Source organism: Eptatretus burgeri, chromosome 7 (genome assembly GCF_056783735.1).
Source record: "Eptatretus burgeri isolate ZD-2024b chromosome 7, Ebu_testis_v1, whole genome shotgun sequence".
NCBI classification, from domain to species: domain Eukaryota; kingdom Metazoa; phylum Chordata; class Myxini; order Myxiniformes; family Myxinidae; genus Eptatretus; species Eptatretus burgeri.
This window is the reverse complement of record NC_140967.1, coordinates 38518676-38535861: the sequence shown is the minus strand read 5'-3', so window position 1 is coordinate 38535861 and position 17186 is coordinate 38518676. Positions and strand designations below refer to the sequence as shown.

Sequence of the window (17186 nt, the reverse complement as noted above, 5' to 3'; positions counted from 1 at the left end):
GCAGCTTACAATGGCCGAATCAAGTCAGTTTTATGCTAAAAATGAAATTCTTGCAGATTATATTAGTCTGTTTCAGCACAAACAAATGAGAACTGAATAAGTTTGGGAAAAAAACTTGATGACTCGTGTAATTTCTTGCTATAACTCAGACAAGGTTCCCCAGGGAGTATGTTTCAGGGATAAATCACCACGTTAAATCATTAATGTATCTTCTTTGGTGCATCATTTGTTGGCGTTTATCTGACTAAATTGATCTAAGTTGGATTAATTATTTTCATGCGCAGATGACTGAAAGAAAGACAGGGATAAATTTGACGAGTTGAGTGTATAAAGTTATTCTATGGAGAAGCTTGTGTGAAATTGAAGTGTCTCGTACTGGGTGGAAGGGCTGGAGGCGTTTGAGGAAGAATGGCAGAAGGGGATGGCTTGTTATTAAGTGCAATGCAGTCTTTCTGCAGTTGAATCCATCACGATGAATTTCTTCCTGCACACGGTCATCCCGAAAGGTAAACGTGTCTGCAATTGGATAAACTGTTAGTTGTCTTTCAATGCCTATGTGTAAAATTAACTAGTATCAATATGTATGCCATTGTGTGCTGGTACCCTTCCATATTCCAAACTTGTGCTCTAATCATCAGGAGCACAGCAATGAGGTGAACATCTCACTAATTATGCAACCAGCAAGCCAAATTAATGATGGAATCCCAATCAAATATGCATTCATTTCATACATACAACAGCAGTTTATAAAAGTTCAGTGAAATGATGGAATAATTACTGATGCTGGATTATTGATTTATATAGCAATAATTGTGAAATTACAAGGTGCATGCTTTGCAGCCTTCATTTATGCAAATTGCCTCGAGCAAAAAAATAACCATATCACTGAATTTATAAACATAATTTTCTGCTGCAATCAACAATCACTTGAAATAAAAATATGAATGATCCTGAAAAAGGAATGTTTTTATAAAAAATTCTAAATAAATAAATACTTTGCATGCAGTAATTCTAATTACCTCCGCCACCAAAGGTGTATGGAGGTTATGTTTTCACCTCTGTCAGTCAATCTGTCTGTTTGTGAACATATCTCAAAAAGTTGTGGACGGATTTGGCCGAAATTTGGTGGAGAGCTTGGGTATGTGACACAAAGGAAATGATTAGAAATCTGAATCCAGATCTGGATTTTAAATTGATTTTTCACTGATTGAGCGATAGGGCCAAAAACGACATCTTGCAGGATATTTCAAAAAGTTGTTGATGGATTCTGACGAAACTTGATGGGCAGGTTCAGTTTGTATTAAACAAGGAGGAATTGATTCGATTTTGATGAAAATCTGAATCTGGATCTGAGAATTTTAAAAACTGATTCTTCACCATTAAGTGATTAGGCTGAAACGATATAGAGCACGATATTTAAAAGAGGTATGTACCGATTTGGACGAAACTTGGTGGGTGAGTTGGTTAGGTGACGAGAACAAGTCAATTTAAATTTCAAGTTCGAATCCAGATCCGGCCTATCAGTGGGATACAAAACGTAAACTAATCATCTTGGCAAAGGTATGCACTCTACCGAGTACCCTTCTCGTTGGCTCAGTTATCTAGGGCAAGGTGATTACCACTGTCCCACATCATGCTATTTGTGTTCAAGTTGAGTTTGGGATCAGAATTGTGAAGCGGTTTGGCTTCATTGAGGATTCTAGACATTCATAGTTTGTGAGGTTTACTGCATTTTTGTATTCATGGTAAATTGGATGAAGGCATCTTGCTCTCAGGTCTGTGCGGCACCATTTTGTAGGAGGAACCGTGTCAGGTCTAGTGCTCACTCTAATTGTTCTGATATTGCTTTGTAACCACCATGTGAAATCCTTACACGTCTCATTCAACTTCTTTGAAATTAGCAAATATAGCCCATGTCATCCATTCCTGAAAAAAATGTATTCCCCAAATAGTGTACAAAACTAAAGCGAACTTGCCAACTGAGAAGGTTTGCCAAACCTAGGAAATGTCATTATAGGAATTGAGTGAGGTCTCATCTCGAATATTGTGTGCAGTTTTGGTTACCACATCTCAGGAAGGACATACTGCAGCTGCAATCGAGAGTTCAGAGGAGGGCTACCACATTGATTCCAGGGCTAGCTATACTAAGCTACAAGGAGTGGTTGAAGGAGACATGACTTTATGCATGAGAAAAAAGGTGATTCTGAGAGGATCTGATTGAGATGTTTCGATGATGAAGGGTGGAAACAAAACAAGTGCAGAGGAGTTTTCAGCAGAATAGACAATGATATGACTGGGGACCATAGCATGAAACTCAAGAAGAGGAGAGTTAAGACTGTTCTAGGGCAGATATCTTTCAGTCAGAGAGGATTGTATGCATGGGATGGGATGGTCTCCCTATAAAGTTAGTGGAAGTATTGAAACAGTAGGTAGATTGAAATTAGAATTAGTGAGGTACCTTGAAGCATTGGAGATATAGGGGTACAGGAATATTGGCAAGATTTGTAAATAGCTTGCATGTGGATGGGCGATAGTATCTGCTGTTGGTGTGGTTTAGGCGTGATGCGCTGAATGTCCTCCTCCTGCACCAAAGTTCTTTGTGATGACCTCTGCTGTATAATAGCATACTTGCAAGCCCGTGGGCCCAAGGCCCACTTTTGGTTTCGTTGTTTGTAACTCTAATTTTTACCCTCACCGAAGGATTCGGAGAGGGTATTGCATTTGTGTCCATTTGTTTGTTTGTTTGTTTGCTTGGCTGTCTGTTTGTTTATCTGCACAGAACCTTCATGTTTTTCTCCACAACCACTTGTCGGATCGAGACAAAATTTTCACCATTGGTGCGACTACTCATGTAGAATGTTTTAATGATAATTATGAGATTTAGTACACATTTATTAGTACAGATGGTGATTCATAAAAATTGTCCAGAATGTGATTTTCATTAATCAATTTTGAACGTTGTTTACATTTGTATAAATATTTCACATTTCATGAAGTCGGCTTACCCATCCTCCCTCTCCACCCAACTAACCCCCGTCCCCCCTCCCCACCGAACCACCCAACCTCCCTCTGTATCCCCTCCCCACCCAACCACCCTCCATCCCTATATCTTGTGATCCTCTCGTACTGTAATCATTACTTTCAACCTTGCTTGAGACCTTTGCTTTGAAAAGTGTTATATATATATATATATATATATATATATATATATATATATATATATATATATATATCTATATATATATATATATATATATATATATATATATATATATATATATATATATATATATATATATATATATATATATATATATATATATATGGAATTACAAGGAAATTTTTGCACAGGAGGAGGCCATTCGGTCCATCGTGCCTGCACCACACCAATAGCAGATTTAATAAATCCATCAATTCCCCTTCCCTTCGTGTGCAGCTTTTTGGCTGCTACACTGGTACTCATTTTGCCGACCTCGGAGGGATGATAGGCTGAGTCAACCCCCTGGTGTTAACTCAGCAGCCAACGGGGCTTGAACTCAGGACCCTAGGATCCCAAGCTACCACCCTAACCACCATGCCAACACCAACTCCAACACCAACACCAACACATACATACATGTATGTATATATATATATATATATATATATATATATATATATATATATATATATATATATATATATATATATATATATATATATATATATATATATATATATATATATATATATATATATATATATATATATATGATTTTTTTCGTAAACAGGATTAAATAAATTAATGAACAACAATAGTAACAATAGTAATGAAAAATATGACTATTTTGATGGGTCCAGGTGTTGGTCATGTAGCTTTATTTATATCGAATGATGGGAAGTGTGTCACGCAAATAGGGAACAAAGTAAAGAGTAGTGTTGTCTCAAACTTCAGCCTTTGGGGAACACATCTCTTGGATCACAAATCAAGCTTCCCCTAACTATAAATAGATGATACTTCTGCCATTTTGTCAGTTCCAAAACCCGTTCTTTTGGGAAATGCATCACACCTGCATTTATCGACCCTGCACATAAGTTGGCTTTACAGATCAGCAGAGTGTATGCACTGACTCCAACAAAGACCATCATGCAGTTCAACCACATTCTGTGAATGCCAAGCAATTTGCTCGTCATGCTGTGATGAGCCAGCCTGCTTATGATACCCTGCCGGAGAAAATAGAGATATGTTTGAGTCTGTTGGGTCATGAAGCATGAGAGGTTTCGGTATATTATAAACAATTCTGGATCGCGCCAGTCTGCGTGCGCATGAAAAATGTCAGGAGCAAAATGAAAACATTACAGCGAAATGTCGTTTTGCTCCTATAAATTGCTCCGTGCTGTGAATGCATGGATCATGGTCTCCCTGTACAGGATTTCGTTTATTTTCGGGGTTTGCAATACCGTTTCACGTGAGTTAACACTAACAATATTAATAAATACAAACATCTTATTTATGTCACTTAATTTATTTGTTTTCATTCACATGGTTTTACTCCTTCAACTTGGCTGTGGTGCCATCACAGCGGTGTATTGCTGTGCTATTATTATCACCCTCTATGGAAGGATCATGGCTGAAATATTTTATTGTGTAAAGTGCATACTGTATATTGCAAGTCTGACATTCTTGCATTCAGTGTTGACAGGATGATTTCTCTATTCTACAATGATGATTATTCTCATAAGTTCATTGTTTCCTGCGGTTGGTTTCCACATCATGATAAATTTCAATTAGTTTCCTGTTAGTAAAGCAAAGAGTGGATATTTTTTGAAACTTTCAACCGGATAAAGTAGGAAATAAATAATATTTAAATTAATTGCTCATCTAACAAAATGTGATGAGTGATCATTAACTTGTGGTGATGTGACATTTAAGAAATTTGATGAACCACAAACACAACGGTCATTTTGGTTTGGTCATTTCGTCTCAGCCCACCTCCCTGCTCTTCCCAAACCCTCAAATCTTGTACTTCCCCCTGCCCACTCCCTTCTTCACCATACCACTACCAAGTTTCATCCTTCCCCTCTCCCCACCTCTCCCATCGCCATCCTGCCCCATGGTCGTGCCTGCTCTCATCGTCTCCCCTCCCTCTCAAAGCTTCCATCTCACCCCTCCCTCTCAAAGCAACCTTTATCTGTGGGCTCCCACCTCCACTCTCTTCATCCTTCAAGCTTTACTCACATTTCTCAAAAACTCCCCACTTACCCTTCTCCCTAAACTCTCCCCTCTCACCCTTTTCCCTCCAATCTCCCTTTACTTCCCCTTCTCAAAGTTACCCCTCCCCCCTTCACATCCTCAAAGCTGCCTCCTTCCTCTGCCCCCTCTCTTCCATCTCATCCCTCCACCTCCTCCAAGCTTTAACTTCTCTCTGCCCCCTGACTTATTACTCTCCACTGTGCCTCATCTCATCACCACTGAGCCTTTTCTCCTCCTCATCTGGCCCTCTCCCCTAGCTCTTCTGCAATCCCCCACAATATGTCAACAACTCTTCCTACCTCCTCCCCCCCCACTCCTCCCTCATCCTACCTTCCCCCTTCCCCCCTCCTCTTCCTTAACAGTGCTGGACCTCAAACATCTGGGGCCTTCGCTCAAACCTGACAGATCTTTCCATACAGGGTTGCCTTTGACAAACTAGTCATAATCTGTGAAACAGAAACTTTCCTCTTTCAAGATGTCTCCAACTCCCAAGTATCTCTCCCTGGTTACTCCCTCCTCTCATTTGACAGACTTGAGCCTTGTCCTGGCAGTGGAGTTGCTCTCTTCATCAAAAACTTAATTCCTTACTCTCCATGCACTGTCCTCACTCCCCCACACCCTCAAGAATACCTCTGGCTACGGCTTCCCCTGCACTTCCACCTCATGTTTATCTGTGTGTTGTACCATCTACCAAACAGTGATGACTTTATTTACACCTCACTCACCGAAAACATGGACCAACTTCTATCCTCTCATCCCAACTCTCTCTTCTTAACATGGACCAACTTCTGTCCTCTCATCCCAATTTTCTCTTCCTCATATGTGGTGACTTCAATTGTCACCATACTAGTTTGCTGGGTGTGGGTAGCTCCCTCACCTGCCATGGCACTTCAGCAAAAAACTTCTGCAGCTCATTGGGACTGACACATTCTGTCAACTTCTCAATCTCAATCAACAGTACTCCATTTTTTCTGGACCTGATTTAGACCAATTTCCCTGAAAATATCTGCTGTTCTTCCTATGCTCCAATCGGTTCTTCTGACCACATGCTTGTCAACAAAATCCTAGTGACATCTAGTTAAGTCAGTTTCTGGTGTATATTCCCCCTCCATCCCCTCCCTTACCTCAAAGAGTCGCACAACTGACACTGCACATTAAAAGGCCGAATGCCTAAACTCAGTGTTTGCTTCTAAATCTTGTGTCCCAAACCCATTGCTTTCTGTACCCACCTTACCCAGTCACACCCAGCTGTTAATGGATTATGTGTCCTTTTCTCCCAACAAGGTGGTGATTTTGCTGTCAAACCTCAATTCTGATTCTGCAAGCTGTTTCGGCATTCTAATTCTGCTGATGGCATCAACACACATGTCCTGCTCACACAAAAACCTGCTCTGCTGCTCTTGCTCACTCTCTTTCTGTTCTATTAACCGTCTCATTTGCTCAAGGTCATCTGCCATCTGCTTGGCAATCAGCAAACATTACCACTCTGCATGAAAAGGTGCAAAAACAGATCCCTGCAACTACTAACCAATCAGGCTTTTCCCAATCATCAGCAAGGTTATGGAATCCATCATTTCATCTGACATTAAATCCTTCCTCTTCTCCAATGGCCTGATTTATGATCATCAATTTGGAGTCAGACCAGGTCACTCGATCCTGAACTTCCTGCTCCTGCTTTCCCAACAATGGATGGAGGTCTTCAATGTCAGCCATGAGATCAGAGCATTCTCCCTAGATATATCGCATGCTTTTGAAACGGTCTGGCACCCCACAATGCTCACCAAACCCTCTTCCTATGTTATCCAAGGCAATCTCCACTCATGGCTCACAGACTTCCTCTCCTATTGCAATCAACATGTGGCCCTTAATGGAATACTCTCATCCCCTCTTCCTGTCCAGGCTGGAGTTCCTCAAGGCAGTGTTCTGGGCCCTGTGCTTTTTCTGGTTTTCATCAATGATATCTCCAACTCTCTGGAAAATCCTCTTTCTCTCTTTGCTGATGACTCCACCCTCTACTGTACCATCTGTCATCCCTCAGATCAGCAAGCAGTGGCCTCCTCACTTTCTGCAGATCTGGATAAAATTAAAAGCTGGTCCAATACGTGGAACATGTCTTTCAATCCTGACAAATCTCACACTCTCACTATGTCTCTCTGAAAGGACTGTATAGAACCCCCCCTCCCCATCTACTTTCTCAACAATCATCTTGAAGAAGTCCTTTCCTTCAAGCTTCTGGGTCTCGATATCCGTTGTGCTCTTTCTTGGGAAAGCTACATTTCAAAGCTGGCGTCCAAAGCCAGTCACCGACTGGGCATCCTCTGTCATGCAAGGTCCTTCCTTGGCACACCTGAGCTCCTAACTAGATCTGCTCCTAACCTAAAGCTTTCGTCTGCAGCCTGATGGAATACTGTGGTGGAAATTTCCAAGCAAAAGAGAAAACCTTTTATAATTTAGCAGATCGTTTATCATACAAAAACACATATATGTGGAAAGAAGAGCTTGTCTCAAGAGTCCAAGCAGATCTCTGCCTCTGAGCCAGAATATTTGGCCTTTTATACAATTGGAAATTAGGAGGGGGTCAGAACATCACAGGGCACTTGGTCAATCAAAATACAAGAAGGCTTTGTTTGCACACGAGGTCTTTTAAGCAAAGAGAAAACAATCTTGAGCATAATTAAACAGATTGTATTTTGAAAGAATGCGTGTTTCTGGTAGGGTGTGTATGCACAGAAAACCTTCATTTACTTTAGACAATGATAAGCATTTATCTCAGCATGCAAATGGAGCATCTGGTTTGCACAGCTTTTGCAGAACAATTAGAGGTCAATGACCTCTGCAGTTCGATGAGGCTCCTGTTAATAAGAGGACAATGGGAAGAGAGAGTTCGTATTTGTTTAACTTTGCAATTGAATGGGAGGCCAGAGTTAATGAGACTCTTCCTTCTGAGGACCAGACTCTCTGGCATCAGCAAAGTAATTCTCCCCAATTTGCCAACCAAGTGGAAAATATAAGATTATGTTGTTACATAGTTAACTAACATACTATATCTATTAATTTATAAAACAACCTTCAGTATGTAATGATTTATCAAGTATATTTTGGAGTAATAAACACAACCGATGGGAACATATTTCTTTTAACTAAGCATGGACTAATAACAAGATCTTTCACCAGGTCCAGATGTGCTTGGGCCAGCATGGGGATTATACATTCGTTATTATTATTGCCATATGGTTTGAAAGTCATCTGGTTTGAAATGTTCGCTTTGAGTGGTATAGTGATGGTGTTGAGCATTTATTCGTGAATCCAGGGTTGCAGTTTCTCAAAAATGAGAAAGGCAAACAATATATTAATTAATGATCCTAAGTTTTTAAAAGATATGTTACAGTTATATGGAATTAACAAGATCACAGTATATTTGAACAGAGATTCTATGCCACTCATTTGTGGCCAGTCAGGCAGGCATTTAAGCAAAGAAACTAACAGGCAGTCCAATATGCAAACGTAATGAGTTCTGATGAGATGAGCAAACAAAGAAACTCACCATGAGCAGTCCATTTCTGCAAATGTAATGAGTTCTGACACTGTCAATGTGAGAGACCTGATAAGCATAATTATCTTGCAGTCACTTGAAATCGTTTATCTCAATTCAGCGCATGTGAACCATTTGCAGAGTGATTTTATCATATACGTTACAACAGATTTTATACTTCAATATTGTTTAAAAGCAGAAAATAAAGAGAAATGAGTACATAATTTGTGGACAAAGAACACATCTCAATATGAAAAATATTTGTTTCAGCATGATCAATACAGAAACACCAGTTCTTTGCAATAGTCAAGTGGTCCATCGAGCTTTCTATTACCAAAATATCCATGCTCATATTTCACAAGATGTAATGAATTATATTTACTTCCACAGGACTGCTCTCCCATCTGGGCTGGTGCTCCTGCTTCTCACCTTTCTCGGCTTCACACTGTGGAAACCAAGGCATTTAGGATCATTGGTATCTCCCGTGATGAGGCTATCTTTGGGTCTCTCACTATCTCTCACCACAGACAAGTCGGTGGTCTTTCTGTCTTTTACTCTCTCCTCTCTGGCATCGCCCCCCCTGCTCCCCCCCCCCACTCTGCGATCTGTCCAGCCAATATTTCTGTAGGGCGTTCAAGGTCTGCCAGCAACCAAGCTCACCTTCATTCTTTCAATCCTCTTTTTTCCCAACTTTGGAACAAAGTCCCACACTCTCTTCAATCCCACTCTTCACTCCAGGTCTTCAAAACAGTTTCATTAAAAACAAGAGAGGAGATGGGAAGATGTGGAGAGACATAAAAAGCAACACCAGCACTCACGGAGGCCGTGTTACTAAAAAACCAAGTTCCTTTCAACTTCAGCCTCCAGTCTGCCATGCAACTTGCAATCGCCCGAGTTTCTTGTAAAAGAAGAATATCTACCTTTACATTATTAATTAGCTGCATCGTTTGGACTTTACGTAAAGGATTACCTCCTCTCTTTATATTTAAACTTGCTATAATCATAATCAAGAAGTTTTTAAGCAATCAAGTGCTTCCTTGCATTAATAATATATATATTCAGTCTTTTACAAGAAGCGCTGGAAATGGCAGCAGCTTCCAGGTTCTTAACAATTATTTGCGCTTTCTGGACAAAGGCACGCAAGTTGGGGAAAAAATAATTTAGATCTACTCGCTTTTTTCAAGTATTTTTTTGTAAAAAATGTAAGATATCGGAAATATAGATTAAAGTATCATCGAGACTACTATCTGGGGGGAGCTCCTCACCAAAAGCTCTCAAAGTCAGAGAGGAGCAACAGTCTGAATCATAGTCCTCAATTTCCTCAGGGCCTTCGCCTATTTGCTCAATCTCCATGATTAATACAGGAGGAGTGACTAAAGATGTAAGAGGAACACTCTCAGTGGTTACATCCTTGGGTGTGTCATTAACGATAGTGATGGCAATGTTGCTGTCTTTAACAGGAGCACTACGAGGCTGAGATGACTCAAAGAGTATGGAGGGGGGAAGTCCAGTCTTGGGGGGACTGGTAGTAATAGTTGGAGGTTGCAAACCAGGGAGGGGAGGGGGAGGGAAGGAAGAAGAATAAGATGCAGGTGGGGGCAAGGGGGAAGGAGAGAAGAGCAAAGGGGGGAAGGAGGGGGAGGAAGGGGAGAAAGAGGTGGAGGGGGGAGGGTAGCATTCACGTCGTTACATAACATTTTAGAGGTACCAGGTGATTCAGACGAGGAATCAACTGGTGAAACCGAAGGTGAAAAGTCCCCACAACCTCCTGTATGAAGGAGCATGGAGCCACTGAAGCAGCGAGGATTTTCGATCCAGGCTCAGAGGTGCTTTGAGAAGGGGAAAGAGATCTTTTTGTGCTTTTATTAATCGGAGCAGGAGTGGGTGTTTCATGGGAAGCTTCTGCTTCTGTAATGGGAGCATTATCTGGGACGGGGAATTGTTAGGATGAGGAGCCTTCATTACCAGTTTTATTCTGCATGTCTTTGGGGCACGATCTTTTAACATGGCCGAATTCACCACAACCAAAACACACAAGGGTTTCTGTGTTCGCATATCCCATATAAGTGTGTCTCTCGATTTTAAAACGAAGGATTGCCTGAAACCCTGAAACACCTGGTGGTAAAATCATTTAAACAATCCGACGAAACGACATAATGTGTTTAAAATTATCATTCCTACTACGGAACGGAATCATTGTTAATGGGGATACAACCGTACCGTATCGTTTAACTGGGATACAATCTGATCACCTTCCACGAAAGGTGGTAAATTTGAGATCACAACTTTTTTTGCAGGAGTATCCAGAGGGGAAAAGGGAACATAAATATCGGGATCAAAGAAAAGTCCACGCTTGACGACTTGAGCAACCATCGGCACTTGAGAAACGAAAAAAAACAATCTTTTTTTTCATTCGGGAAACTGCCTTAATATTCTCAATCCTGATGATCTCACCTCCACCAACAATTAACTTCTCCATGTCGATCTCCGATGGAGGAATACAAACAAAGCCATGTTTCCTGGTTAGCGCTTCAAAGGAAACATACGACAAACTTTCACCCACCATGACTTCAATGGCCAGATGCATAGAAATAAATCGGCGAACACCGTTCAAACTTGGATGGGTCACGAGAAAACGAGAACAATTTAAATGAAAGGAAAAGGTATAATGAATACAAAATAAGTAGATAAATCAATAAACCCGATAAACTAATAATGCACAACAGTAGCTTGGCACGGGCACCGCCCAAAGCACAACAAACGTACCGAATACCGCCATAAATGCTCTTCTCTCCCTCCCTCAAACTCGGGAAAAGGGGGCACAAGAGGAGGGGTGGGGGCGGGGGGAGAAGAAAACGCTGCACAGCTGGGTAAGGTAGACACGAGACCACAAGGGACAACACAGAGTTAACACACGCACCAACACACCGCCATGACACTTACACACAGAGCGACTGGCCACCAGGGGGAGAGAGAGAGAGAGAGAGAGAGAGAGAGAGAGAGAGAGAGAGAGAGAGAGAGAGAGAGAGAGAGAGAGAGAGAGAGAGAGAGAGAGAGAGAGAGAGAGAGAGAGAGAGAGAGAGAGAGAGAGAGAGAGAGAGAGAGAGAGAGAGAGAGAGAGAGAGAGAGAGAGAGAGAGAGAGAGAGAGAGAGAGAGAGAGAGAGAGAGAGAGAGAGAGAGAGAGAGAGAGAGAGAGAGAGAGAGAGAGAGAGAGAGAGAAAAAAAAAAAAAAAAAAAAAAAAAGACGCGTCAGAAGAAAATCCCTATCCTCTCCATGCAAGAATCTGTGTGTGTAAATGTCTGTAACTAATGCGGATCGCTTGAGATGGAGCAGCCCAGTCTTGTGGCAGCAGCATGCAACCCATGCTTGGTTACTTGGACTCATGGTGCCTCTCGCTCTGCGCTGATGTTCACCAACTTGCTGACTGCCTGCTCACCAATCTTGTCTGGCTCTGCGTTCCACTCCGCAGTACCAGATTGTTGCCCAGGGCATGAAAGGAAGAACAGCAGCAGCGATGAATGAGCTGACCGGACAAGCAGCGCGAAATGGAAGAACTGACTGACAAATTGACCGACAAAACTGACCCATGAGCAGACCGACTGACTTACTTGGTGAACTAATGAAAATACCCTGATCGGCTTCGCTCTGTCCTTTATATGGGCCCGGACGAAGGGGGGGGGGCTGAGAATCGGATCAAAACGAGCTGTAGGCAAAAGCACGCTCCTCTATTGGGCCACAGTGGCTGTAGCCACTCCCTGCCAGGCCGAGAAGATGAAAAATGGGTAATTTGCTTGCTAACCCCCCATGGGTTGAAGCTTCGGGCTTTACATGGGGCCGTGGTCTTTGGACGTGTTCTCCGACCCCGAATGTGTGCTAATCTCCATTCCAACATGGCATTGTTGAGAAATCCCTGTGCTACCCATGTGTCGCTTCACAAGCCGCAGCGCATGTTTGCGCCTCGCGTTATGCCTTGAAATAGCTTGATCCACATCTCCTCCTGGTCCTCTGATGCTGAGGTGCAGATTTGATGACCATGGGGCAGTTGCGGTGGTTGTAGAGTAGGGTGCTCTTGTTGTGACATTCGTAGCGAGAGATGGTGAGAATGTGGCGTTTGTAGTGAGTGATGATTGCCACGTGGCATCCATGGTGAGGGGCGAGTGTGGTGGTACAATTTCTGACTTATTTCCAGTTGTTACTGGAGTTCATCAGGGGTGTGTACTTGCCCCCACACTTTTCAGCACTTGTATGAACTGGATTCTAGGGAGGATGTCGGAGAGATCAAGCTGCGGTGCATCGTTTGGGAATGTCAAGATCTCGGACCTTGATTTCGCAGATGATGCAGTCATATTTGCGGAGAGTTTAGCTATCCTTTTGGGGGCCGTCGAGGTGCTGAATGAGGAGTCGGAGCCACTGGGATTACGGGTTTCTTGGGTCAAAACTAAGATCCAGGCTTTCAGTGACATCTTGGATGCTGCTGTCCTGTCTGTGTCTATTCTGTGGTGAGGATGTTGAGGTTGTGGAGAGATTCACTTACCTTGGCAGTGATATTCATGTCTCTGCTGGCTGTGAGTCAGAGGTCAATAGACGTCTGGGTCGGGCCTGGGGAGTCATGGATTCACTGCATCATGGGGTGTGTCACTGCTGGTACCTGTGCGGGAGGATGAAAGTCCGAGTCTTCAGGTCCTTGGTGCTTCCAGTCTTGGTCTATGGATGCGAGACTTTGACTCTGACCAAGGATCTGAGATGGAGACTTAATTCATTTGGTACCAGGTCTCTTCGGAGAATCCTTGGCTATTGCTGGTCGGATTTTGTGTCCAACGAGCGGTTGCTGAGAGAGACTCGGATGAGATTTGTAACCTGCATAGTCCGTGAGCGTCAGCTGCGGCTGTATGGACATGTGGCTCGTTTTTCTGATGCTGATCCTGCTCACCTCTACAATCACCTCTCAGCGAGGGAGTCTCGTGAGTGGAGGAGGCCAATGGGCCGACCATGTGCCTCGTGGTTGCAGCAGGTTGACCAGCATCTCAAGAAGATGGGGATGAGCCTGGCATCTGCCTGGGGGATGGCCAGACGGAGGCCCCTGGATTACCGGTGGAAAGTGGACGCAGCGACGTGCTGTTCTGGCACTTGCTCCCATACCTGACCTGACCTGCCCTGACCTGATGATTGCCACGTGGCATCCATGGTGAGGGGTGAGTGCCACATGGCGGTCGTAGTGAAATTGTTGAAAGAAAGTCACGTGTAAGCGTGAGCTGTTGTGGGGATATTTTTACCAGTTGTATGAAGCAGTTATGGTGAACGTGGTAAGGTTTGTTGAGCAGAATGAAGTCTGAGGTGAGGTGTCAGTTGGGAATTGGTGCACACATTTGAATGGAAGCAGCGTGAACATGCTGGAGACACTCATTGCATGTTGCTCATTCTTATTAGTTGGAATGTGTGCTTGCATGTTTCGTGTAACAAAAAGGAAAAGATCAAAGGTTAAAGTGAAGGTGTAAGATATATAAAAGACGAAACTACAGGAGTCCCACACAACGCATCTTTTGGAAGACATATGGAAGGGACTACGACATATACTACTGAAATAACTGCCTTGGGATCGCTGTATGTTGTGTGCCATTGCCTTGGAGGCATGCGGTTTTCCAGAACCGCAATGATATTAAGCATAGTTGCTCAATGTAAATAAAATTTATATATAATATATATATATGTATATATATATATATATATATGTATATATATATATGTATATATATATATATGTATATATATATATGTATATATATATATATGTATATATATATATATATATGTATATATATATATATATGTATCTATATATATATATATATATATATATATATATATATATATATATATATATATATATATATATATATATATATATATATATATATATATGTAGCAGCCTTTGGTGGCCTCAAAACGGAAGTCAAGGCCAACGTGCGGTGGCTTAAAATTCTTGTGCAGATTCTGAAATACCTACTCCCAAAATTTGGGGTTTCCAGGTACTATGGTTTATAAAGACAGCTCAGTTTATGATGAAAATATAAACACTTAAATTGTTGTAAATGCATGCTGGAGAAAAATAGATTTTGTTGACATGGGTCATTGATATGTTTTTTATGTCATGCCATGCACTCAATGATCACCCCTCATAGCTGACAAGGAATGATAAAGTACCCACAAGCATTTATGGACTGTCATCTCGTTGATGTCAGGTGTTGTAACAAAAGAGGTATTAACGCTTCATTAAGCAGAACCTGCATTGGCGTGAAAAACTATTTGAATGGCATTGCCTTATGTTTGTGCATAATGAACTTTGCTGCTTTTTTTTTGCTGAAAATGTAATTGTGACCATTAATAAAGTACAGAATGCAATTAGTAGATGCATAAAGCTCAGTAAGGCAAAATGAGTTTGAATGTTGCTGAGTCTGTGTTCATGTTTTTTTTTTTTTGTTGTTTTTTTTTTTAGACTTTGCTTTCTGCAGTCAGTGCAATGTAAAGGCGGGAAGTGTTTTCTCATGCAATAACCATCACGGCATACGTGCTTCTGACTGTAAATTGCTGCAGAATCTGATAATTAGGGAAGAAACACCCTCTTGCATACGATTAGTTTGAATAGCACTCCAAATCTCATAAACATGCAATTTACTCTACTATATAGTGGGGCACGGCACAAGGTCTGCTTTTTAATTTTTAAAGTTTTATTGCATGAAAAACACATTTTAACAAACTTTACTATTATATGACATACTGTATCTGGCTAAACGAATTCTCGACTTCGGAATCATTTATTTAACTGAAAAACATGCACCATTTCAACGTGTCCTTTCATACGTCATCGTTGTTGTTTCGTATGCAGCTGGTTGCATCATTTTCTGGAAGCGTGGCTGTGCCCCTGATGCAGTGCCCCTGCGACGTTACCACTCAGCTGCTACTCATTTTGCCGATGTCGCAAGGATGACAGGCTGATTCATCCCCCCACCCCTCTCTCTCTCTCTCCTTATTAATTTCACCTCCCAACCTGATCTTTTCCCTTGTTTCCTCTCTCCTTCTCGCTTCCCATTTCCACACTCACTTTTCTTTCCTACCCTCTGTCCTTTTCTTCGTTTTCAGAAATTTTCTTTCAACTTGACCCTCTGCCCTTTTACATGCATCATATGTCGCACTTACGGTAAGATGTGTTAAAAATTCCATTTTTAGTTGTTACTAAAATTTTTGCATTCTAAAATGCTGTCAAGTGCAGTGAAATGGTGGTCCAGTCTGCTTGCATTCATTTCTGGACATTAAAGATCCCATGCTATCTTCCATAAACAAATGCCCTTATTAAATTTTCTTGTCTAGTAGATCCCTGAACGACAGATGAACGGGGAATCAGAACGATCTAGCCATCAATATATTTCTTCCCCAGCACCTGGTAAGTAACTGTCTTCCTGCCAATGACTTGAGTAGATTTAAATTCTCAAGTTTGTGAGTAAAATGTTTGGTTGATGACCTCTTCTCATCACGACCCTTCCAGAACTCCATCAGTCTCCTCCAATGCATCAGTCCCCCATGTTAGCTATGTGTGCAGCCTGTGGCTGCTGGTTTCATCATTTTCGAGGAGCGTGGCTGTGCCACTGATGCAATGCCTTCTATCACCAGTAAACTAGTACTCATTTTCCATCCATCCATCCATCCATTAGGATCATACTCTGTACAGATGTACAGAGTGTCAGTGCTGCCAAAGCAGTGTCCTGGGCTATTGGGCACAATCCTGTATGAGTCACCACTCCGCCACAGGATACTCAAATGGCTCAATCATCCAAGCAAGCTGGTACTCATTTTGCCAACCTCGAAGGGATGACAGGGTGAGTTATCCCCACCGAGTGTTAATTCAACGGCTAATAGGCGCTCAAACTCAAGACCCGAAGATCTTAAGCCAGTCACCTTCACCGTGTATTCAGCACCAGGCTTAGTCCCCATGTGGCGTACCTTAAATGAATGGTTAGCCACCAATTGACAATGATTTATCCTTTTGTTTCCGATTGTACTTTGTATATAAAAGCATTAGAAACGATTTTTTTCTTTTTGTGTCTTAACACAACTTTGAAGAAGGAAAATGTTTTATCGGCCAATTTTATAGGCCGATCATTCTTCTGCAGTAACAGCACTGTTTTCGATCAATACAATCCCATGTGGTGAAACAATGCCAAGAGATACCTTTCTTGTCAATATTTCCTGGTGCACTTTAACGGGGAAGAACCATATTTTTTGAGAACTATGCAATAAGTATTTTGTGGATCCCTTAAAAGTAGCCTGTGCATGTACACGACCATGAAAGGTAATGTCTATGTGCAGGCCACTTTTGAGAGATCCATATGTGAATATAATATATATATATATATATATATATATA

General features: G+C 41.8%; 1 protein-coding gene across 2 annotated transcripts in view; it reads left to right on the top strand.

Annotated features, from left to right (window-relative positions):
* The window catches only part of LOC147023066 (uncharacterized), a 97117-nt gene extending 80781 nt beyond the window's left edge, over positions 1 to 16336 (top strand). For both annotated transcript variants that reach the window (XM_085888077.1, XM_085888076.1), the window contains exon 4: positions 15651 to 16336. In XM_085888077.1, coding sequence (XP_085744203.1) covers positions 15651 to 15752 — 102 coding nt within the window. In that variant the 3' untranslated portion in view covers positions 15753 to 16336. The remainder of the gene's footprint in view (positions 1 to 15650) is intronic.
* Positions 16337 to 17186: the final 850 nt, after the last annotated feature.